The sequence below is a fragment of the Akebia trifoliata genome, chromosome 5, assembly GCF_017979445.1.
Source record: "Akebia trifoliata isolate Shusen 1 chromosome 5, ASM1797944v1, whole genome shotgun sequence".
Taxonomy (NCBI): Eukaryota; Viridiplantae; Streptophyta; class Magnoliopsida; order Ranunculales; family Lardizabalaceae; genus Akebia; species Akebia trifoliata.
This window is the reverse complement of record NC_141379.1, coordinates 2,861,322-2,886,502: the sequence shown is the minus strand read 5'-3', so window position 1 is coordinate 2,886,502 and position 25,181 is coordinate 2,861,322. Positions and strand designations below refer to the sequence as shown.

At 36.1% G+C, this 25,181-nt stretch overlaps 1 protein-coding gene across 1 annotated transcript in view; it reads left to right on the top strand.

The window, feature by feature from the left end:
- The window catches only part of EMB3012 (embryo defective 3012), a 36,862-nt gene extending 13,468 nt beyond the window's left edge, over nt 1-23,394 (top strand). Inside the window, 23 exon segments of the mRNA XM_086442068.1 lie at nt 86-205; nt 2,242-2,397; nt 6,849-6,911; nt 7,035-7,168; nt 11,286-11,703; nt 12,750-12,852; nt 12,939-13,051; nt 13,303-13,374; nt 13,545-13,598; nt 13,601-13,622; nt 15,564-15,671; nt 15,831-15,972; nt 16,143-16,214; nt 16,313-16,529; nt 16,849-16,915; nt 17,456-17,547; nt 17,690-17,750; nt 18,055-18,375; nt 20,544-20,588; nt 20,682-20,845; nt 20,954-21,053; nt 21,158-21,327; nt 22,556-23,394. Coding sequence (XP_086298194.1) covers nt 86-205; nt 2,242-2,397; nt 6,849-6,911; nt 7,035-7,168; nt 11,286-11,703; nt 12,750-12,852; nt 12,939-13,051; nt 13,303-13,374; nt 13,545-13,598; nt 13,601-13,622; nt 15,564-15,671; nt 15,831-15,972; nt 16,143-16,214; nt 16,313-16,529; nt 16,849-16,915; nt 17,456-17,547; nt 17,690-17,750; nt 18,055-18,375; nt 20,544-20,588; nt 20,682-20,845; nt 20,954-21,053; nt 21,158-21,327; nt 22,556-23,098 — 3,357 coding nt within the window. The 3' untranslated portion in view covers nt 23,099-23,394.
- Nucleotides 23,395-25,181: the final 1,787 nt, after the last annotated feature.

Sequence of the window (25,181 nt, the reverse complement as noted above, 5' to 3'; positions counted from 1 at the left end):
TTTCATTATTTTTAGTTGCCAAAATTGGAGCTTTTTTTCTTCTATTATGTTTTGTTTTAAGGTAGGTCTGATTTCTCTTATATAGCTTACATTGAAAGGAGGCCCAACAAATAGGGTGTTTGTTGAGTATGCCAGCATGGATGATGGGACTGCAACAATCCTTGGATCTTCAGGACGGCTTTCAGCAGTATCACCAGGAAATACTGTAAGCTCTGATACCCAAATAGTTACTCTTGCTTGACAAACCATATTAAATCAGTATCGACCTATAAGTATGCTGGATGCTGCTTAAATTCTTTTAGGATGCAATCATCTCGTTCCTTGTAATTTTATTAATGTTTTGTGCATTATAGTATTGACACTGCCACAATGGTACTTGACATTGGTGCCTATTTTATAAGCCAAAGGAGTATCAAGAAGGAGAATATTGTGTGCATGAGTTCTTGTGAGTTACTGTTTAGTGTCAACTTATTTTTGGGTATACTATCGGCTCTGTTATGTTCTTCTAATGATATCTTACTTATTTTGTAATAAAATCGTACAAATGGGATATTGTAAAGATTCCAAATGTAAAAACATCAAGTTCCATTGGGTTTGGTATGTTAAGGACAAAAGTAGAAATTTTATCATTATAAAACTACATTTAAAACGTGTGGAGTGTTGTTCCCACGGTCTAGTTTCAAAAGCCCTTGAACCCAACTTCACCTTACTAACCACTAACTCTTTACCTGGTAAAAAAAAAAAACTATCTAAACATGGTTGTTCTTCATATGGGACCTGGTAAGAATCTAGTTCCCTATCTTTTATTCTAGTTATCAATATGAAATCCAAGGTTCAAAGTGCTCGTTTGAGGTATGGACTTTGGAAAAGTGAAAACCTAAAAAGATTCCCGTCGGAACCTGTAAAATCTTCTCTTCCCGGTATACATCCTTGGATTTTGAGAAATAACAAATCTTGTCCTATTTTTGTAATGGGATCCAAAATCTTAGCCATGTTTGGAAAATTTAGATTCAGCTGAAAAAATTAGGTTGCACTTCCAGATATTTGTGTCAAGCATAAGTGCCATGCTTCTCTTATTTAAAAATTTCTCATCTGTAATCCTAAAAATATGCTGATCCTATATCTATCCAAAAAAAAAAAAAATGCTGATCCTTACTTGTTCAGAAATCACTTAAGACTAATCCTAGCACAACCGGGATGGTTCCTTTTTATGGGGCCTGAATTCATTTGATGCCATGTGAAATGGGCAAACACTAGATGTCTGACAATCAATAAAACTTTAGCCCCTTACCTTCTCTTCATTTCGTTTAGTCTAGAAGTGCCTGTTGTATTGGTTTCTTGTCACTTAGGGTCTTGGTAAGGTTGATGCATTGAGGTTTTCACGTGCTTGGGAACCTTCAGTTAGTTTCATAGCATTTTTATCTCTTCGATCAAGGTCTTGTTTTCAGGACTAATTTATACCATTTGTATATAATTTTATGCAGTGAGGTTTCCACATGCTTGGGACCCTATGGTGGGTTCCATAGAATTTCTCATCTCTTTGATTGAAGTCTTGTTTTCAAGAATAATTTATGCCAATTGTATGATTTTAATGTGCAACCCCAAGGGGTTGGCTTAGTGGCAAGCCGAGCCTCGATAAGCTCCTCAGGATGGGTAGGTCAAGTGTTCGAAACCCACGAAGCAATGAATTCCTTGGGGCCGCCCTCTAGGGTCCGATTGGCCCTCGACTCAACGAGTTGCACATAGGACTTTTCGAGGGGGCGATGCATGTAACTGTGGGATTAGTCTCATCCGAAGTGTGGGGATACCCACGATAAGCAAAAAAAAAAACAAAACAAAATTTAATGCACATTATCTTAGTTAGCAGAATCTCTTATTTCTTTATTCTGTAATTATATGGATAAAATTAAATTTTAAGGTATATCTCTTAATAAAGCAAGCCGACTGCACATGCCTGTTTTTGTATTGGGTTTGCGGGATCAATGTGTCTGACACTTCATATTTGTGACCGGCTCCGACATGTTCTCTGTCTACGTTACATATTGAAGAATCATTTCGGATAGATTCCTCTAGTTTAATTTCCCTTTGTGGATTTTCCTTTTTCTTCTTTGCATCAGTGACTTTAAATTAGCGTGTTTAGTCTTTCTCTTTTAATTTGTATTACCTTGATTGTTGACATCCTAGTTTTGGATATAAAGTATGTTTTTTAATGTACTTTGACGAATTTGTTCTTGTGAACAGACTATACGTGCCATGATTTACGGGAATGGAGATACTGTGATATGTCAAGCATATGGAAGAGTTAGAGTAGGGGTTCCTTCCTCAATGATTTTGAGTCTGCAGAGTGAACAACTTGGTGTTGGTCGTGAAATGCCAGTATTCCCTTCTTTGGCCGAGGCAAGTGTTAGAATAATTTATTAGTTCATTTTACGTTGCATTACCGGTTCCAAGCCTGTATAAAGGAGGGTTCTGTTAAGTTGGCAACCAATATAAAAATTTGTGATCTCTTTGTTGTTGATAGGTAATTTTTTTATTTATTTTATTAGAGTACAGAAGGCCAAGGAGAAAAAAACAATGCTCCACTCAATTAGAACATATTAAATCCCATTTAAACATGAAATCTTTGAAGAACCTTTTAAAATGGACAAAATGACATCTTGCAGCGAATGTTCTTTCCCTTGAAAAGTCCTACTATTCAGCTCCATCCAAATTTCCAGACACACGGTGAACGAGATTCTAGACTCAATGATTCTTTTTTTGTGATAGATTTCCTTTACGAACTGTAAGAGATGCATCATATTATGATGCATGAGATACATTGTATCATTGTCAATGTATCTCATAATGAAAGGAAGGTTGAGGTGGTGATTGAGAATAAAATATTTAGTAATATCTATTAGATATTCTAAATTAGGAATTATAGATAATTAGTATATCTATATTGGGTTAGTTTCTAATATCTTGGTTGATGTAATCTTTATAATTACCCTAATAGGGTTCATGTAATATTCATCCGAGAATCTCAATAAAATTCCAGGTTTCACATGGTGTCAAAGCTGAGTCTCTCTTGAGAGACTGATCTTAGTAGTCCACCTTCCGCCGCATTAGTAACTTATGTCTCTTAGGTATTTCATCAAAAAAACTTATATGCATCACCGTATTTACTTCTTCTCTAACACCTCCACCGACTTGTAGTCTATTGATCCTTACTTTTTGCATCTCATCTTCCAATCAGTGGTGGTAACAATGCCGGTGGAGTCCATTTTGTTGACCCTATTCTCATGTATTCCACACATTCTACCTAATAGCCATTGCAACCTTACCTCGTCCATGCCTTTGTCTTTGCCATTAAGATCATCGCTGCCAACGACATATGATCATGATCAACAATAAGACGTATCTCCATCACTCCATGCTTTCCGAACATCATCAAGGGCTCAAGTTTGCACCATTAATAGTCATCAACTAATCATCATCCTCCCATGTTAGAGAATAAGATGCATTGTATTAAGATGCGTGAGATACATTGTTTCATTGTTAGTGTATCTCATCACAAATGGAAGATTTTGATGGAGGATATTCTAGAATATATATTGATATTTAGAATATATCAATTATGATATTCTAGGATATTTACATTAGGTAGTTTTCATATATTTTGGTTGATGTAAAATGTCTTTAAATACCCTATTGGGGCTTTTGTAATATTCATTCAAGAATTCTCAATAAACTTAGATTTCTATACTGAGCACATCGAAGAATTGCTAGGAGTTTATGAAGCATGCATATTCATGTTTACGAAGAATTACAACAAAATGACCAAAATGCCCCTTGATATTTGACTTTACTTAGAAACCTCGATTCCTAGGAAATGTGACTAAGAAAAAAAAACTTTCGACAATATTCACGTACATCGAGCATATCTAGAAACCCCACGCTTAGGAAAACTGAATTTTCGCATAAAATGACAAGATTTTATACTTAAAATGATGATTTATGTCATGTGGAATGACATCGATCGATCATATAAAATGACGATTTCTATTACATTGAATGACACTATTCGATCGTGTTAAGATAATAAAATTGGAATTTATTTTAATCAAGAAATTGGGTATTGGACCATTGTCGATAAAAAATTAAAATTTTACTTATTACACCCCAATTTGAAAGGTCAAATTAAATGAATGTGAGGTGTCAATAGTAATTACTAGGGCTTATTGTCCTTAACCCATTGAAATTCAAATCATTCATTCAATCGAACCAATGATAAAATAAAATTAAAGCAAATCATCAAGCAACCAATCAAGAAAGGCACAAAGCGTATGAGACGCGTGGGATCACTCTTCCCCATTTGCAAGAATAGAAATAAAAAATAGAATAGAAACTTCCATCTTAGGTTCGGTCAAAGAAAAAAATAGAATAAAAAGAAAGAATATAAAAACGAGGAAAAAGAATTGGAAAAAGAAAAATATTATAAAATTTATTGTCCTTTTTGTTACTGGACAGATTCGGTTCAGCCATAGTAGTCATAAAATCGAGTTGAAGCAATCCCAAGTCCATATCTTCTTATTTGCATTTTTTGCAGACATTTTGATGCGTTTTATTCAAACGTGAATAATTTTCTCTAAAAAAAAATCAAATCACGAGCCGTTTTTTACGTTAGAAACTAGACACGAAGGGTTTTCCAACAGTATATCGCAAGGCTCTCAACTCTTTTCCAATTGGTACAGATTTGTCCATGAAGTTGAGTCAAAATCCGAGATAAAATTTGAAGCAGTTTGACACCTTTCAGTTAAACGCGTATATCTTTTTCTATGAAATTCCAGTTTATGAACCGCCTTTTGTATTAGGAACTAGACACACAGATTTTTCCAATGGCATATCATACACCCTCTAGTTCATTCCCAATCAATACATATTTGTCTGTGAAGTTGAGGCAAAATCTGATATTCGACCTCGATTTTCGTACTCATTCAAGCCCGACTCGTTCAACAAATTTCATTATGCCATTGTAAATGCCTCGACACTTTTTTACTCAAATAAAAGTGTTTGATGATAAATGAGAATTTTGAGGGAATGGGGAGTCGCCACCTAATTTAGGTCTAGGAACCAAAATAACTCCTAAACGGATTTGGATTGGTCCACGGGTAAGATAAATGAGCAAGGGGTCAAGTTACGGGTTTTGGAAGGTGTTAGACACTAAACCCGCCCGATCAAGGTGGGCGGTCTCTATTACGATCTAAGAAAATCCTAAGGTCAAATGAAGAAGACTATGTTCAAGGTTAACGTTAATGAAATTTGCTGAATGAGTCAAACTTGAATGAGTATGAAAATCGAGGTCGAATTTCAGATTTTGCCTCAATTTCAGGGAAAAATATGTATTGATTGGGAAGGAGTTAGAAGGTGTGCGATATGTCGTTGGAAAGTTCTGTGTGTCTAGTTTCTAGCGCAAAAACGGTTCCTGATTGGAATTTTGTAGAGGAAGATATACGCGTTTGACTGAAAAGTGTCAAATTGCCTTATATTTTATCTCGAATTTTGCCTTAACTTCACAGATAAATCTGTACCAATCGGAGAAGAGTTGAGAGTCTTGTGATATACCGTTGGAAAACTCTTCATGTGTAGTTTCTAACATAAAAAATGACTCGTAGATTCGATTTTTCTAGAGAAAGTTACTCATGTTTAAATAAACGCATTGGACTGTTTGCAAAAAATGCGAATATGGAAAGATGAATTTGGGATTGCTTCAACTCGGTTTTTTGGCTGCTATGGCTGAACCGAATGTGTGGCTTGTAACAAAGGGAGAGTGGATTTTATAATATTTTTCTCTTTCCTAATTTTTTTCTTTTTATTCTATTTTTTTTTCCTTTGACCGAACCTAAGATGGAAGCTTCTCTTTTATTTTTTATTTCTATTCTTGCAAATGGGGAAGGGTGATCCCACACATCTCATGCACTTTGGTGTCTCTTTATGATTGGTTGTTTGATGATTTGCTTGAATTTTACTTCATCATTGATCGATTGAATGGTTGAGATTAGTTAGATCGAAAATATTTAGTCGGGTCGAATTGATTAGTTTAAGTGATTTGAGTTTGTTCATTGATTGGTCTAAGATTTTAAGATGGATCATGGATTAGATTGATCAGTTGTGAGATTGATTAAAATTGAATTTATTTGTTGAATTTTTGGTTAATCGGAATTTAATTGGTTGGCTTGATTGATGATCAATTTAATTATTGATTTTTTACATTGGTTTGTTTGATCCTAAATTAAGATCGATGGGCTCAATTAGTTAATTTAATTTGCGATGGTAGATTAATAAGTTGATTAATACTAAGATTATTTGATTTTGAATTTTTTTGGTTTGCGGATAATGAGCTATAGCAATTAGCTTTGACGCAGTGCTAAAATTGAGGATGGAAAACATCTTGAGATTTGGAATAGGGAAAGAAAGTGGGGGCCATACCTCTCTTGAAAATGAACAATAAATAAGTAGGTGATTGACTGATTCCCCACTTGATTTACACATATGACAACACTTGACATAAGTAAATCTCCTAGTCATTCATGGTAAGAATTTCTCAAAGTGAAATTGACCAAATGAAGAAGGATGCCTTAGGTGGCTCTTTTGGGTCCTAACTAGCAAAGTCGTAGGATGCTGAGGATTGATCTATAATAATGGATTTCTATAATGACTTCATAAAAAAATGATGTTCTTACTTTATGGAGAAAATTTGCGATTTCTTTTATGAATCCTGATCCTTCCTTTAATTTTGGGATAAAGCTTTGGTGATGATGATGATCTTGGCTTGGCACATGTTTAACTAATTTGTTCATGTAACTCAGGGCGATTTGTTTTCCTTCTATGAACTCTGCAAGAATTACAAGTGGATTATAGAAGATGAACAGGTAAAATGAGATAATTTATTTCTTCGTATCTATTGCTCTTGTTTCCAGATGTGTTAAATAGTTGAGGAGATCAACTTTTTATATTTGTTACAACTAAGATAAAATTGTTTTCTGTATGTTTAGGTTTTGAGTTTCCAAAGTCCCAGGCGATCGCGTGGTGATAATTATAATGTTTCATTCTCTAATGCAAAGGAAACTAACTCCCACAGTTATTCAAATGCTGAAGATCTTGGTTTTATTATTGTAGTATATGGGAGGTATGCTTTAACTGTCTTTGACTGTATTAACTTGCTACTTATTAGGGAAAAAAATCTTTTAGCAGCTCCACATATTGTCTATTCTTCTTGCAGAAATTACTGGCAAAATAAGATTGCTTCCTTCGGTCAATAATTTCACTAGCTAAAACTTTTCAATTGAATGATTACTGTTGTTTTCTTGGACCAGGAGGAAAAAAAACCTATTCATGGTGTGATTGTGCATCTATGTCAATTTGTTTTGCAATTTTAGTCATCTTAAAAACCTAGGGATGTTCTGCATTGTTCACTTTAAATTAAAGATGTAAATTTTTTTTTTTTTGCGGGGGGGGGAGGGTGATCCAAGTACCAACTGTCGACAACAAATTTCACAAATATACATTGAGATTTGTGAAACAAGATCGCAAATGATTTTGATAAAATAGCGATACATATCTTAGTGTTATCTCTGATTAACAGTCAAATACAAAATAACAGTCAAATACAAAATAAAGATAGCGACGTGTGTGTAGCTTTCTTTTCTCCGGGGGGGGGGGGGGGGTGATCCAAGTACCAACTGTCGACAACAAATTTCACAAATATACATTGAGATTTGTGAAACAAGATCGCAAATGATTTTGATAAAATAGCGATACATATCTTAGTGTTATCCTCTGATTAACAGTCAAATACAAAATAAAGATAGCGACGTGTGTGTAGCTTTCTTTTCTCCGGGCTTTGTGCATGATCGGATGAGAAGGTTGCTTTGACGGTGATTTTGTTAGTGCTTGATCTTTTGTAGAAGCTTTTGTAGATTTTCTTCTCTCTGGGCTTCGTGCTTTATAGGCTGATAATGATTTTTTGGCTTTTGGAGAAGGGCTTTAGGCTTGATCTTCTTGTTAATCAGAGTCCGAGTCTCTTGGAGAATTTTGCTTTGTCTCTGGATGAGGGCCTGAGAGTTTCTTCTTCTATAAAGGGAGAGCTTCTGTCTTCTGAGAAAGAGTGATCCAAATCTCCTTCAGATGAGGAAGCTTTGGTATTTATAGAATTAAGTTAAATTAACTTTCCAACTATACCCTTGACTTAAAGGATTTGATTGGTTAGTTTAAAGGTTAAGTTCCTTCAAATCCTATTTTAAGGATTCTATGGATTATTGGTGGGCCAGACTTATTTATTTGGGAGTAAGGCCCAACACTTAATATGTGGATTACTTGATTTTGTTTAGATTATGGGTTATATTGCAAAAGTCCAAACCCAAACCTAAACCATATGAGATTCGTCTCAATTAATGGGTCATAATTAAAATGTGTAGGCCCAGGTCTGATTTTAGGGACTTTCCAATAATTCAGAGACTTGCAAAGTCTCTTTAAATTTTGATGCCTACACTGACCATGTAATGAAATTTTTTTTCTTCTATTCCTTGATTGTTGACGTACATTGAAATTTAATTTTCCATTTGCAATCGTCATCTTCTATCTTTCATTTGTGATCATTCTTCTAAATAAATGCCACTGGTTCCTTCTTTTAAATATTAAAGCTAGGATCCAGTTTGTTTTCTCATCGCTCTGCCTTTAGGCTTTAAGGTAGTCTTAATTTAAATTTTCTTTGGCATGTTTAATGACTTGCGAGTTAAGATCTCCCTGTTTTCCTTTACAAGATTATTTTGGATCATGATTATGTTGATGGAAGGACATTATTGAAATTTCATATCTTCTACAATTTTAAATTTCGGTTATCTATTAATTGTTGATGGGCTGCTATTTGTATCCAGCTTGTTGTAGACCTTTTTTTATTTGTGTATTTTAGAAGGCAAACATGATGATTCGTGGGTTAGAGCTGGTATGGAATTGCAGCTGTCAGTAACTTATTTTATTCAGAAAAAAAAAGAAGAATGAAGAAGATGGTCTATTCGACACGACCAGGAATCTCTTAAACTTGGTTTAATCTGAAGAAAAAAAAAAGAAGAAAAAGAAGATGGTCAATTCGAGATGACCGGGGGACGGGTGTTTTGCATCTGAGTGAGGGTTGATCTTTTGTTTTTAGTTTTCGGGGGCTTCTTTGTTTTTCTTTTGGTTGGTCGTCTTGACCACCTTCTTTCTTGTTGTTTCTATTAATAAAGTTTTTTTCTTGTGAAAAAAAGATACCATAGAGGCCTTCTCAATAGAAAGAGCTACTTTTTATTGCTATAGTTATCCTGCTAATCATGAAAGGATCTTAAAATAGGAAGACGCAACAAAAGAAAGAGATAAGAATATGAAACAGAAAGCTAAGAACAGCATGGTAACTACTACTTAGTATCTCTTACTAATTAAAGCTTAATCATTAATTAGGAACTGTTTATTAGGGTGGTTCATATTGTGAAAAAAACGAAACAACAAAGATGACAAAAATCGCACAAAAACACAAGGATTTACGTGGTTCTGCAGTGTGCCTACGTCTTCATATCAGAACAAGAACAATAATTATTTTCTCTTAAGTTTTACATCCTTAGAGATCTCTATCTATAAAGCCAGTAGTTGCTAAATCGCGTTTTTCTCCCCAAAATAGAAAATCCTTAAGACAATATTACACGATTGCCCTTTTCATACCCCGACAGGGGCTGCCCCCCCCACCGCAACTCTGTATAGTGCAACAAAATACAAGACATCTCATACACAACACATATCACATCGTCCCCTTGCAATGTCCTTGCCTGCAAGGATTGAAATCTTGAACTGTATCAACCCATTGAACTAATACCTCAATGATTGCTTGACCATTAGATGGTCTTTAATTAGCGTTTGCCGTATGGTGCCACACTGCCACCTGTATGATGCCGTCATTTGTTATTGTGGGAAATGCTGTTGATGTAATCACATGTTTCCGAGTTTCTGTTTTAAGCGTGAAACATGAAAACACAAGATGAATCCGGGGCCCACCAAAACCTTTTGGAAGAGACAAAAAATCTGGGTGCTAATTTCACGGAGGCATACCATCTGAAAAACTTTCAAATTTATGATTGTATTCCAGGCTGAGCACAACATCCTTATGCATCCATTTCATATGTTAGGTGTAGCTGGTGTTTTCGGCCGCCCCCTTTTCAGTGCTATGCATTGTTCCTTGCTAACCTCAAGTTTGATCAGGGAAACCAATGAAAATGAATCCTCTAATAAGGTTGCAGATTTGGTGAAGAGATTTAAACGGATGAGCAGGTCTTGAGTTTTGAGTCTACCTTTGATTTCTAGCCAAGCATTGAAACAAATGCAAGAAACGGATTTTCTAACCCAAATAATTTTATGATTCATTGTACTACCTGCAGGCCGAATAGCTTTAACAACATAAGACTTATTACCCTTTTGTTAGAATCTGGAAAGAGGGATATGAGCTAAGTTATCCCAAATTCTTTCATTTTTACTGTTAGAGCCCAAGGCGGAGGGCCAATCTCCATTGAAGATAATAGAGGACACTTCGACGCCACTTTGGGGGAGAGATCGATTGTGCTAGCATGGATAAAGTGTTCAAAGAGAAACGCTTTGGGGTGCTAGGGGTCTTCCAAAGGGACTTCCTTTCCATTTCCAATTATGTGGTAGATGAAGTTTTTTTGTTTGGTCTCGAGAATGCAAAATCTTTCTCCATGCCCAAGAGCAGTTGCGGGGGATTGTTGATGAGTATGGACCAGATTTTTTTTGGGGTGTTTCAATAGGTTCTTTGACTTATTTCTAAGTTCTAGTCCATTAGCCCATAATGAGTCTTAGAAGCAGCTATAGGAATTGTATGTTTTCGAATGGCAGCAGAGTTTCAAGTTGATAACTTGCAACCAAGATATGTGGTAGGGAAGATTAAGATATGTGCTAGAACAATGGATCTATCTGTAGGTATCCATTCACTTGAAACTCATCTGCTTCCATTTCCACTTTCCATGAGTATGCCCGGCTTTTTTCCACCTGTTCAGTGGTCCTTGTTAGTTCTGAATTTCGAATGGTAGTCAAGGTTTCCCCATCTTGTTCTGTATTTTATCTATTGCATTTTCTTTGATTGTAATATAATGTTGTTGCATGGATTTTATCCTTCTTACCAGGGAGAGCTTTTTAATAAGATGTTTTCTAAAATGTGTTATGAAGTTGGTAACTTGTCATTTCTCCTGAACTTCTATTCATACCAGATCTGGAGGCCGAACAAACGTTGGTGTTTCATTCTCTTGTGATTTTATTTCTTCTGGCACACTTCTCTCACAGTCAATATCATATAATGTATCGGGATCGTTATGGGTGGTTTCTGATCCTCCTCTTGCTCTTGGAGTGCCAATCACTTGGATCCTTCCACCTTTTTATACCACATCAAATATTTTACCTGCATCAACGGGCTCGTACAATCAATTGGATTCTTACAGTCGCAAAGGGACTATTATTTACTCTTTATTGAGACCTTGCGGTGGAAAGAATGAAGAGATTCAACAGGATGCTATTTCTGTTGATGGGAGTAGAATAAAGACAAGGGAGAGTAATAATCTTGGTTGCATTCAGGCAAAAGATCGAACAACTGGAAGAACTGAAATTGCATCTTGTGTAAGGGTGGCAGAGGTATGTCTACTTATGTTATCCATGGCTCTTACATGATGTGATGTATGTAACTATTACAGTAGTGTTATCGTTCTGCTGTATCTGTTAAATTTAACTATGTTTCGCTGTTCTCATCTCAGTTTTTATATATGTTAGAAACCTGTGTTGAAAATTTTGAATTGCTGTATTACGTCAATATTTCATGGTTATGCTTAGTAGTTCTTCTAATGACTAAGTAGTTCTTCTAATGACTAATAAACCGAGTCAAAGGCAAAAACAAAAAATAAATGGGAGAAGAAAATGTGATCCTATGAACTGAAAGTTCATTAAATTGGATCTGGTCAACATTTTAAGTATTTCCCCAAACTTGTTAACATCCATGTTTTGCGAAGCCAAAGTTTCTAAAGCAATAAATCTTACTATCTATCATGTTTACGAGACACATAATTGTGCAATAAATCTTATTTTCTTTGATGTTTACGAAACACACATAATTGTGCACAACAAACTTCCTTTCAGTATAGTCAAGGCGAGGCACGCCTCGAGGTGGGGCAGACCGAAATCACTGTCATACATATCAGCCGGGGCAGTGTGAGCGAGGCGTAGCAAGGCACATGCCTTGACTTTGCCTCAGTCAAGGTGCAACGTGCACCAGGCGCATGCCTCACTAAAAGTTGAATAAAATAAATGTATTTAGTTTAAATAAGACCCCAATTTCTGATTTGATTGTATAATCTTTACGTAGATTTATTTGGAAAGTACAATTTTTTACCATTAAAAATGTCTAATTTTGCATTTTGTCATTGTTTAAATTTTCTTGACAATGAAAAACTAAGTATACATATAAAACTAAGTATATGTCTCCAGTCTCCTTTTGACCTGCATATCAGGCATTTCCATTATCTTTTTGATATTATAATTTCTTACATGGAAATAGTTATACGCCTTGAGGAAATTTGTGAGCCTTTTCTATAACTTGTTCTCAATGTAAAACCCGCAGTCTAATTTCTTGACATTATTGGATTGGTTTAAATTCTTATTGTGTGGGTGCTTTATTTTATGACTAGGTGGCTCAAATAAGAGTAGGTTCTAAGGACTTCCCTTGCCATGTGGTTGACCTTGCTGTTGGTGCTAAACTTGAACTTGAACTAAACTATCGTGATGCTCTAGGTATTTATAGTTCAACAATTTAAATCAATTGTTAACCATTTATCTTTATGTATTCTGACTTTGGGGCTTCACCATCTTTTGATTAGGAAACCCCTTTCATGAAGCTTATGATGTGGTTCAATTTGATGCTGAGACTAATTATCCAGATGTTGTGACCATTAATGACACACGTGATAGCTCTGGAAATATTCACCTCAAGGTTTGCTTGGCATCGTTATAATTTTATGCAGCTTCTGAATTCTCTCATGGTTCAAAAAACATGCAATCAGGGAGGAATCACGCTTTGGACTTCCTGGCATCTTTGTTACCTTTTTTCTATAATTATCCTGATATTCATTCACTTTCTCATCTTGAAGACATGCACATCATTTCTGTCTATTATCAATTTAAGCTCTTCCTGTCTATTTGATCCAACTCTCAACCCTTTTCTCTTTGTTATTCTGATTGAAGGCAATTCGCCATGGTAGAGCTCTTATACGGATATCAATTCACAACAGTCCACAGAAGTCAGACTATGTGATGGTACTTTATTTCTTCATTTTCTAACTCTTTACATGTCTTCTACAGCAATCAATGTTTCTATTTGTTGATCTTTCGTATTTCCATTGAAATGACGTGTGTGTTTCCATTTGCAGCATATGAGAAAAAAATGATTTTTTATTTGCTATTTGTTTGAAATTTACTATTTTCAGATTTCAGTTGGTGCTCATTTATACCCTCGGAATGCAGTCGTTTTTCGTGGGCCTATTATCTTAACTTCAGTATTGAAGGTAGTGGTTTTGTTTATATATACATATTTCTTGTTTTGTTATGACATAACTCAACCAATTTGTTTCCTCAATAAGTCCCCAGGAGGCAGTCCTGATATATTGATGAGGCAGCTCTTTCTTTATTATACATATTTTGTTCAATTTTATTTGGCTAAAGCTTTGCTGATGTCAAGCATTTCCACGTTATCGCTCAATGCTTATTTGATGCAAATGAACTTCAGTTCAGTTCATTTCCATCATCTTCTTTTATTGCTCAAGGCACTTCTGAGGTCTGTGATAGTTGGGAGTGAATCCCAAGGCACTGATGGAACCCTGATGTTTTGACCCCACAATTCCATTTTTCGTTGAAGATTGATATTTCAAAAACGTTATTTATTTGACAACTTCCTGAACCCGTATAGAAGTATCTACAGTCTACTGTTTTGTTCTTCTGCTTTCTAAACCACAAAAAATTATTAATATGTCCTGATGAACTCTAACAATATTATAATTTTGATTAATTGATTATCTTCTCTTCAACAAGCTGTATTATCAACCCATACAACAGTATGTAGTTTGACATGTGAGTTCTCCACAAGCTTTGTATTGCGGGAGTAGCATTTGCTTGGTGCACTACTGGTGCTATCTAGGAAGAGCCGAAGAAGTTGCATTGCACCGCATTCAAAGTATACCTTGATGGGAATCCATCAAAAACTTTGTTCAGGCTACAAGGTTTGTTTCCCGGATTTGCAGTAACAACACTCATCATCCCTACATCAGGGGAATCCAACATATATGAGACACTACTTTGGCTATGTATAAAATTATGAACATCAGATTGATCACTAGACAACAACTATTTTTTGCTACATGACCGATAAGATGCTTGAGGAATAAAAGCAAATGCTTGAGTTTTCCTGAGATAAACTTTGACCTAGATTTAGGATATCACATACATTTATGATACTGATGAACTTGCAAAGAGCTGGTAAAAGGATCCTTCACTCACCAGCATGGAGTCCTTAGCCTGTCAAAGTTCCTCAATTCGGATTTGATTATTGTGTAATAATTATTTATAGATCCGATTTTCTTGTAGGATTTATGGGAGGGGGTCCAATTGTTAAATCAATCAAAATAATGAATTGGCTTAGGTCCTATATATGAAATAACTGTATTCCTTGGCGTTGAACCACATCCTTCTACATTGATCATACTTGTCCTCCGTGGTGTAGAGCCTGCCTGGAAATTGGATGCATGGATAACATTTAAATCCACTTTCATTTTCAGCATTTTCTAGCCCTGGTTATTCATCAGGACCTGGTGATTATTTAGGGGCTATAGCCATTGAAAATATTACTCTTGTGTTCACCAATCCTTCTCATTCAATCTTGTTCTCTCTTAAGACACACTGAAGATGAAATTATTTGTATTGAAGTGTTGCTCAAAGGATGACACAGAAAGTTCACATTTACATACAAAATGTATGAAATATCTGACTTGAAGCATGTTTAAGATTTTCCTTCTATGTTGCCCATTTATTGGTTTATATCCACTATATTTTTTACTAATAATAAAATTCTTTCGTCCTGTCATATTTTTCAATAAAGTTCTCTCTTTCTTTATATGCATGAACAGCTTTCATCCCATAATAAAATAGTTTGTTGGAACTAGTGACACTTTATGTTGCTGGAGGTGAAGGGTGTGAAGTGAAACATCTTATGTTGTAGATACGCCATATGTTGTGATGTTGAGGTCATGGGTTCATTGCCATTTTAAACAACCCCCACCCCTTGTGGCCACCGATAGTATTGTTTCCTTATTCTTGTCTTGTTTCTTATCAAACGTTGTTTTGATGTCATTTTTCAACTCAGTATCTAAGAGGGTGCAGTAGGGACAAACTGTAGTCATGATTTATCATCTAATCTGTAAATTGGTATCTTAGTATTTCACTTTATCTGGTAGGGTTGGATGATCGTGTACTTGGCCAATGGTTAAGTGCCAATAAAAGTGTTCTATCCATAGATGTGCAATCAGGAGAAGCTCATGCTGTTGGGGAGGGTGCAACTGAAGGTATTGAAATCAAACTATATTTTAATTGATATTGCATAAGTAGCTACGTAGGAAACACGCGCTTGATGAAAATTTTATTGCTCTTCTTTCAATCATCTTTATACACTTGAATTTGGATTCAGTGCTATCATTCCCACGGTAACTGTTTTCTGTGAACAGTAATCTTTGAAGGTCCGAATTTGAAACTGCAAACAACAGTTACAGTGCCAAGAGTGGATTTGGTTCTTGTTGATTCTCCCGCAGAGACCTTGACAAACGTTCCTTTCCCTACAAAAGGATATTACTTTTCTGTGAGATTTAGGTCAGTAGCTCCCTTGCTTTGATTGCCAACCTTTCTGGATTTGCATGTCTATTACTTTGTTTTTGTTTTGGTAATCTTATGACATTGTGGATTCTTCGGTAACTGAAACCTTGATTAATACACGGATATATTTTAATCTATTTGTTTGATTGAAAAACCGATATTTACAGCAATGACTTTGAACCTAATGGGAACAGCAAGGGAGTCCTGTTTGACTGTAGGGTGGAGCCAACTTTTCTTGGGTATTTTTCTGTCTTGTTCTTTAAAGCTTATTTATTTATGAAACTACCAAATTCTTTTCTCATATTTTCAATGTTGCTTTCTTTTGGTGGGACTTAAGGTATGTAAAGCCGTGGAGAGATCTTGATACTGGCAACTCATATTGCCTCTTCTTCCCTTACTCCCCTGAGCATTTGGCGCATTCCATACCGAAATCAAAGGCCTTGAAATCAGACATAACTCTTTCCGTCAATGCTTCACTTCGAGAAGTGGAACATGTAATGGGATCATCAACGGCACTTTTTGTTGGAGGATTCAAAGTTTTAGAAATGGGCAAGGTAGTAAGCTGTTACATAATACAAAACAAAGAAATATCTGCTGATAATTACATATGAAACAAGTTATATTTTGTTGCTGTCATTTTTTTTTGATGATTTTGTGTTATTTATATAACCATGGAGTGTTGTTTGCATCAGTATGAGCTTACCTTTTAGCTTTTCCAAAGTTGGCGAATTTGATAATTCAATTGATACAGAGTTGATTGAGTCCCTCCTGGATTTAGTGAAAAGGAAAAAAAAAATAAAAGAAGAAATTTAGAGATTGATTTGTCATTTCTGACGACATAGTCACTCAACTTGAGATGCTTGCTTGTTACAGGACTTGATGCAGTTGAATCTGACACCAGACTCAAACACGAGTATCATAACTGTTGTGGGTAATACAGGTGATGACTTGAGTAATTTATATTTTGTTTAGATTGGTGAGGAATATTTGCATTTGAATTGGAGGATGAAAAAACTCTAGCTGTGACTGCCTTGATATGTGGCTTGTTCATTTTGGGTTGGAACTTATAATCTGAGGTTCTCACCAAAAAGGTTTTCCAAGAAACACCTAACCAAATGAGATGTTTTAACTGTATGATCCATACACTTCTTTCCTTGAACATTCACTACAGCTGTTCTGAATGTCTCTAAAGATTTAGTATGTTAACCATCGGGAATGATCCTAGTAACAAGGACATTCCATTTTCTGAAAATTTGGTGATATTGCACACGTTGTCGCACCAACATTTCAGAAACGCTGTCGATCTTTTTCAAACAGACCTTAGTTTATGAATATATTGTTTGCAGCTATTGTCGTGTCACATGTGTTGGGTAGAGGTGTGGACAATAATTTAATTTCTTCTGTTCATCCTGCAAATATTCCTTTTGGATTGGCCATTATGATGTTTACAATGGTGAACTAATTTCATTCTTAATTGTAGATGTGGAAATCCATTGGCAAGGCAGAGATCTGATGCTCGTCAGATGCATCCACAGAGATGATTTTGGGATTGGTGGGCGTGCTGAATATGAGGTTTGCATGAATTCTTTCTTTTGATACGTTGTCATGATGCAATCTATCAACAATGAACTATCTCAAATCCCATCTGAATATTCAGTTTACCCAAAAAAATATTGATTGCTGTGATGTCCGTTTCTCTCACACATGATTTCAGGTCAAAGTTCTTAGAGATGAGAGATTCAAAGACAAAATCATCATCACTCTCCCAGCCACTGGTATGCCTACTTTTTCCTGGAAAGAAACAGGACCTCTCCCATGAAATTTTCATTTTCGGATTTTCTTCTTTTTGATTTGTTCTTTCTGCTAGCCCTTTACATGTCACACATGTAGGGGATAGATTGAATGGTGTGGGAGCCTATAAATTGGATGGTTTCTTCCATTTAATTATTTTAAAATTAACAAGTCACCCTTTTTATTTATTTAATTTTTTTTTAATGCTTTTTGGAGTGGGAGAAGAGTTTTGGGGCAAATTTTAAGACCAACCACAGCAATAACGTATCTAATGGATCTGTTTTACAGGTCAAAGAGAGGAATTGGGTGTCAGCTATGAGCCTGAACAAAGAGTACCATCTTCAACTACAAGTATTGCTCTTTGGGCTACTATTCTTGGGTGTTCTGCTGTGTTGTTAATGACCGTGGCGATCTTCATATGGTTTCTCGATAGACCTGATAGGGCCAGGCGATCTATGGCTACCACACCAAATATTTTAGGTCCGGTCACACCTGATCGTAGTACCCCTGGTCACAACTTGCAGGAGTCACCTCAGACACCTCGACCATACATAGACTACGTGAGGAGGACCATCGACGAAACACCATACTATAGGCGCGATGGGCGACAGAGATTTAATCCACAGAATACTTACTAATCGTGGATCGATGACAATTCCATTCCCAACCATTCACTTGCGATGATTCTTCAACTGATGGATGAGAAGCTTGTTTTTGTACTTCTGCTCTAAAAAATGGCCTCATGTATCATAAACTTGAACACTGGCAACATACCTGCAAAAATTTTGGCGTCCCATAAATCTGAAACCAACTTTAGATGGTGTTGTCATTTACTTTGACCTGGATGGTTCTTATCTGTCAAACTTCAATTTTGCTTTTTTTCCATCTCAAACAAAAAAACTTCGGTTGTCATTTTTACGAGTTGTAACTCTAAAACTTCTAGTAGTACGAAGATATATGTACACCCTTAAAAGGACAATCGTTGCTCCATTTTTAAAATTGCTTAATTATTATTTGAGTTGTGATGAATTCATGTCTCTTGATATGCAGGTTATGTGCAATGGCAAGGGCACAGAATAATAGGTGTGGTTTTGTGCCCTTGCCATGTCATTCGCATGCCAACATTGTGTGCATTCATCATTATAATCTTATTATTTATGAGTAATAAATATTGAATGTGTGTTTGAAACGTAATTTTTACGTTATTTTAACGGTTTGAAGGGATCATTGTAAGAAAAGAAAAATATAATTACTAAGGAAAATGCTGAAATGATGAAAAGTATTTACTGCAATTCTCACAAGTTGACGGGAGATGTGCACATAACTATAGATGTATTTTCTTGGGATACGAATAAAAATCTACAGTTAGAATTGTAAGAATCGCAGTAAATGCTTTGTCACCCCCATCACGACTCTAATTACTAATGTACTTATATTTTGAACATTTTAGGAATTATAAATGAATATTTTGGGAATGAATTTGGAGAAGCCCGATGTTAACAGGAGAAGCATAGCCAAAATAAAGGATGGAGTCACTAACCCCTTATTAGGTTTAGCGTCAGAACCATGGTTTTTAAACTTGTCAGAGACCGAGACGTATCGCCCGAGTTACCTCGGTATCAGAGCTAAACGAGATCAACTCACAAAGTGATTTTTTTGACCGAGTTTTATGCCTCACGTTATATTTTTTGAGTTATCTCACGAGACGTCTCAAACGTATCAGAAAATTCATCCGAGATGACTCGGTATCGGAGCTGAACGAGACGAGACGCGATATCGAGCTTAAAAATCATGGTCGGAACTGAAAGCTCTCATCAATGTTTGCATATAGGCCTTAAACTCCTCGTAAAACTCGTTTCTAAAAAGCATCCTTATTAAGGCTACTTTGAACTGCTTCTTTGAAAGTGTTATTTCGGTCGAAGCCTGCAGTGCTTCGCTATCAGATTCCATTTTTCACAGCTTCTGCTGAGTTTCAGGTCAATTTTGGATGAGTTCCAGATTCTACTTTCACCCAATAAGTGATTTTCAAAATTGGGTCCATTTGGGCTCTCTTTCCAGTAAATCAGGACCGTTAATCCGTGTGATACAGTGATTCTGATTCAGTCATTTTGGGTAAATATTTCAACAACAATAAATAGTACGTAAAGCAGATCTAACATCCTTTTGTTTTCTAGGGCTTACGTTCGTTACTCACCAAATCCTCTTCGAAACCGCCAGTACCCTCTCCAGGTCTTCTCTCTTTATCCCTCCTCGCCGTCTCAACTTCCGTCTTCCTACCTCGGAAATCATGACAAATGAGGGTTCCTCTGACGGAGAAGCTAACGACGTTAAATCCTCAGAGCCTACAGAGGAAGAGAAGTTTCACCCTCATACAGGTCAAGGAGCTAGCCCTGGGTGAGTCCTTTTAATTCTTCTTCTTAAGTTCTCTGTTTATTATCTGTGGAACCCATATTTTATCTGCTCTTGATTTTGTATCCTTTTTAGTAAGTTAAAGATATTTCCTGGTACCCATTTTCACAGATTCATTCTTCTTCATTTATTTTTGTTTCATTTGTTTGGTTCTTTTTCTTGGTTTGTTGAAGTTATCTCTTAAACAACTAAGAATCTCTCTTTGTACCCATTTTATTTCCTCTATGAACCCATTAATTTGTTCTTTATCTGTAATATTCTTCTCTTTGATTTAGTGAATTGGGCTCTTTTTCTTGTTATATTAAAGTTTTTTTTATTGCAATTCATTTGGCTCTTTCACGATCTCTTACTCAATTCCATATATATTTGCAGAAAAATTTTCATAGGTGGTTTAGCAAAAGAGACGACTCCTGGTTAGTTCTATGTTCATGTACTTTCCAATTTCTTGTTAGCATTGTTTTCTTTCTGATTTTTTAATTAATTAATTTTTATCTTTGTTTATGCAGTCCAATTTACCAAGCATTTCGGTAAATATGGTGAACTCACCGATTCTGTTATAATGAAAGACCGAAGAAGTGGGCTACCTCGTGGGTTTGGATTTGTGACTTATGCTGATCCGTCTGTCGTCGATAAAGTCATTCAAGACACCCATATTATAAATGGGAAACAAGTGGGTTTAACTCAAAATGCCTATTTTGGGCTAGAATTCTTATTTTTCATTAGTTTGTTGGTTGTTGATGTAGTTAACATTGTTTCGATTCGATTGTGTGAAATGTAGGTGGAAATCAAGCGGACCATACCAAAGGGATCCATTGGTTCTAGGGATTTTAAGACGAAGAAAATCTTTGTGGGTGGAGTTCCTACATCTGTGACGGAAGGTGTTTTTCAATTTCGCTACTTTCAGTTTCCTTTATCTCAACGTGGGTAGGTTGGTTTCTTTGACTATCGAGATGTAATTTTATCTTCGTCTTGAATGGGGCAGATGAATTCAAGGACTTCTTTGCAAAGTTTGGAGAGGTCAAGGAACATATGATCATGCGGGACCATGCTACAAGCCGGTCTCGTGGTTTTGGGTTTATTACATTTGAGACCGAGCAAGCTGTCGACGATCTCTTGGCTATGGGGAACAAGATTGAGCTGGCTGGTTCTCAGGTTAGTGCACAGCCTACTAGGCTGATAATTGCAGTTATTATTCATTAGTCATTAACTGTTTTTACGCATTTGCATAGCTCATGGTTTCAAAACATGGTTTGTTGTCGTCTTGTCCAAGGACGAGACTGATTTGTCTCATAGGAGTTGACTCACTTGGACTAGATAAACCATTTAACTTGGGTTTGGATTTTTTATTCATATATATATATATATATATATATATATATATATATATATATGGGGTCAGGATCCACATACGCATAAAGCTACTCATAAAGCTACAATGTCTTTTGTCTTATATGGGCAAAAGGTTTGGAATGGGCTGATTTTTTGTGAGGATGATCTCTATGGTGAGGAGATCATCCTCACAAAAAATCAGTCCATTCTGAAACTTCTAGCCCCATGTTTGCAAGTTGAAGAATTTTGGACCATCCATTTTTGTAAATCACTTTTGATGGGGTTAGAAATTTTGGAATGGGCTGATTTTTTGCAAGGATGATCCCCTCACCATAGAAATCATCCTCACAAAAAATCAGCCCATTCCGAACCTTTTTGCCCATATAGGACAAAACACTTGTAGCTTTATGTGTCTTCGGATCCTGACCCATATATATTTTTACAAATGAAAATATTTATAATTTTTTTAATAAAATAAGGTAGATTAGAAGGTTTAGTCATAAAATCATGTTTCATATATAATAAATATTTAAATTTAAAAATAATAATTATTCTAATCAAAATATACAAAATCCCAGTTGGCTCAGCCAAGTTTTATTGACTCGGATGAGATTTTCAAAATATAATCTGAGTCATCATGCTTATCTCGCGAGATGGTGTGAATTCTGTGACGCCGTGTAAATCTATCTCGTAAGAGATTTAAAACCATGCTTAGCTAGATGATAAGTTTGTTGTAAACTTTTTCACTCAGATAGGTTGGCAATAAATACCCAGCCTTGCAAATGCATGTTTATGGACTTTAATGCATTTGAGTGGAAAATTTTGCACACTTCAGGAAACCTTTGTTGTGTTTGAGCCTCTTATTCATTAATGACTTTGCTATTGTTTTTGGTAAGTTTTTACATTTTCTTTGTGCAAATGATGGATTTATGAATGATGCCCCGTGATCTCTCTTGTTTTTTCAATTATGGTTTCTTAGGAGCCTGGATTGTACCCATTCGGATAGCTTTTGAAGTTTTACAATTTGGTTGGTGTTTCTCTCTTGTTGCAGGTGGAGATCAAGAAGGCTGAACCAAAGAAACCAAACGCACCACCGCCACCACCCAAGCGTTTTAGTGATACTAGGTCAAGCTATAGTGGTGGATTTGGGGATGCTTATGGTGGATATGGTGGTGGTGGCGGCAGCGGCAGTGGTGGTGGTGGCGGTCGTGGCTTTGGCGCTAGTTCTTATAGGTCGGGAGGGGGTTTCGAAGGTAGATTCGGTGCCTATGGTGGAAGTGAATTTAGTGGTGGGTATGGAGGATATGGTGGTGGTGGTTTAGGAGCTTATAGGGGTGAGCCTTCCCTTGGATACTCAGGCCGCTATGGTGGAGGTTTTGGAAGGGGTTATGATATGGGGGGAGTTGGTTACGGTGGAGCAAGTGAGGGTTATGGAGGATATGGTGGTGGTGGTGTAGGAAGTGGTTACGGAAGTAGCTTTGATGCTGGCCTTGGTGGTGGTTACGGCGGTAGTGGTGGTGGCTACTCCTATGGAAGTAGAGGGGGTTATGGAGGTGGTGCTGGGGGTAGTCGATACCATCCTTATGGAAGGTAGAGTGGACAACGGTTTTTGATAATTGCATTAGCACTGGAGGAGAATTTAAATCTTCAATTTGTGGCATCAAACAGTTTTAACTCTCATGTACCAAAGGGGAGATTTTTGTGCTCACTTGCATCTTCCTTAGGGTTTTTGAGGTGGTGTACTTTCGTTGGGTTTTATGGAAGGGGGAGAGGTTGGTGACCTCAATAGTAGGGTTCATCCATACAATTATTTTCTCCTCACAAATACTGAAAGTCTAGTACTTGGGATTAGTTTTAACTATCATCAATGAAGTGGATGGATGTTTTTAAGTTTTTCTGTGTTTTATTGTAGGTGCATGGTTACATTTTTTTACATCTCCATTGACATTTATTTGAGGAAAATTGCAATAAGTTCAAGGGGATTGAAGCTTATGTTATATGACATGCATTTTTTTTTTAATGCCTTCTCTTAGTATAGAAAAAAATGATTTGACCCAATGGCCTTAATCGGTTATTTTAATGGTTTTTGGTTGCTATTTTCCCTTTTTTTTTTTTTTTTTTTTTTTGGGTTTTTATCATTTGAAAGCACATTTGGATCCAAATGGGAAGGCAAAAATGGCGAAGTGTAGTACAGTGGTTCAGACCTACTTCGCCCATTTGTGGGAAGGAAGGAAAGCTGATGAAGAACATCAAAATATATGTAATTTTTCTGATAATAACGCTTGATAAAAATATGCCACCCATGCTTCTAAGATAAGATTGAGTGATGAATAAGACTAAACATCTATAATTATTCCAAAGAGGCCATTTCCTAAAAAAACAGCTCTTTATTATTCGTTTTCCATCCATCATCTTTTAGTTAAGAAGAAGGTTCAAGTTCAATCATAACGAAATGAATAATCTTGAAGTGAGCTCAAGATTGGACTTCACATCACACACCTTGACGTGAAAGTGTATTAGAACCATAGATGCTTTTCCTTGTGATACACCTATCCACTTACATGTCAAGATGTGCGAGATGAGGTCCAAACATGAGGTCACTCCAACACGACTCTTTAATAAAATATGGATCGTCTATGACAATAAGGTTATGTGATTGACTAGTTGCAGTGCACCAAGTATTGATTATATTATATCACTTGGACCCCCCCTTTGCCCCTTGTGACTTTTGACCACGGGCGTTTGATTTCAAGTTCTCTAACTTATGATTTCTAATCTCCGATTTGATCTATAACGGGAGGGTGACTCCAACAACTGCAGACTAGGAAGAAGGCCTTCCTTACCCATTGTCCTAATTGGAATGAGGACATGACTAGCGAGATGTTCTTGTAATCCCCAACTCATATGTACTGACGAATCTTGGGAGGCATGGTACTAGTTAGGATCCCAGTCCAAAAGACCAGCTTGAGTTGATCACAGTGTAATGTAAAAATCCCAACAATTAACCGGTCGATCCCACATTAAATGATTGATAAGTAACGGAATGGCTTTGCTAGTTTCGTGTTAAATGATCTCATGCTATCTTGAGATCTCGTAATTGGAATCTGAAGGCTTTGAATCAGAGGAGTGGGAAGAAGATGAGCAGCAGATCCATGACCAGGGCCATATCTATTTTATCAAAAATTATCAAAAATGAATTAAGTTGTTTGGACGGTCCAACGTTTTAGTAATTCGCTGGATTGTCCAGTGTTTTAATGTGTTAAAATACATTGCTTTACCAAAAATGCCCTCTGTAGTTTAATAGCTTGCTTTAACACCTCAGTAATTTAGCCTTCATTTAAGACATTGGACTGTGAGTTACTAAATTGTTGGACTGTTTGGTGAGTTAATTTAGTTTTAGTAATTAAAAAAAATTTCTATAAATATTAAAATATTTAATCCTCTTTTAGTAATTTTTCCTTTTTATTTTTTATTTTTTATTTTTATGCTATATATACTCTTCTGGATCCACTGATCTATGATGAAGATACCAAAAAATGAATGGCCAGGATGACGAAGATGCTCGAATCCAATAACTAGAATCAACAAGAATGCAATTTTTTTGTTTTATTTTTATAGATCTGGATCTAAAACGGGTGTGGGCCTAATAAATGACTTCTTAGCCCCAGTTTAGGCTC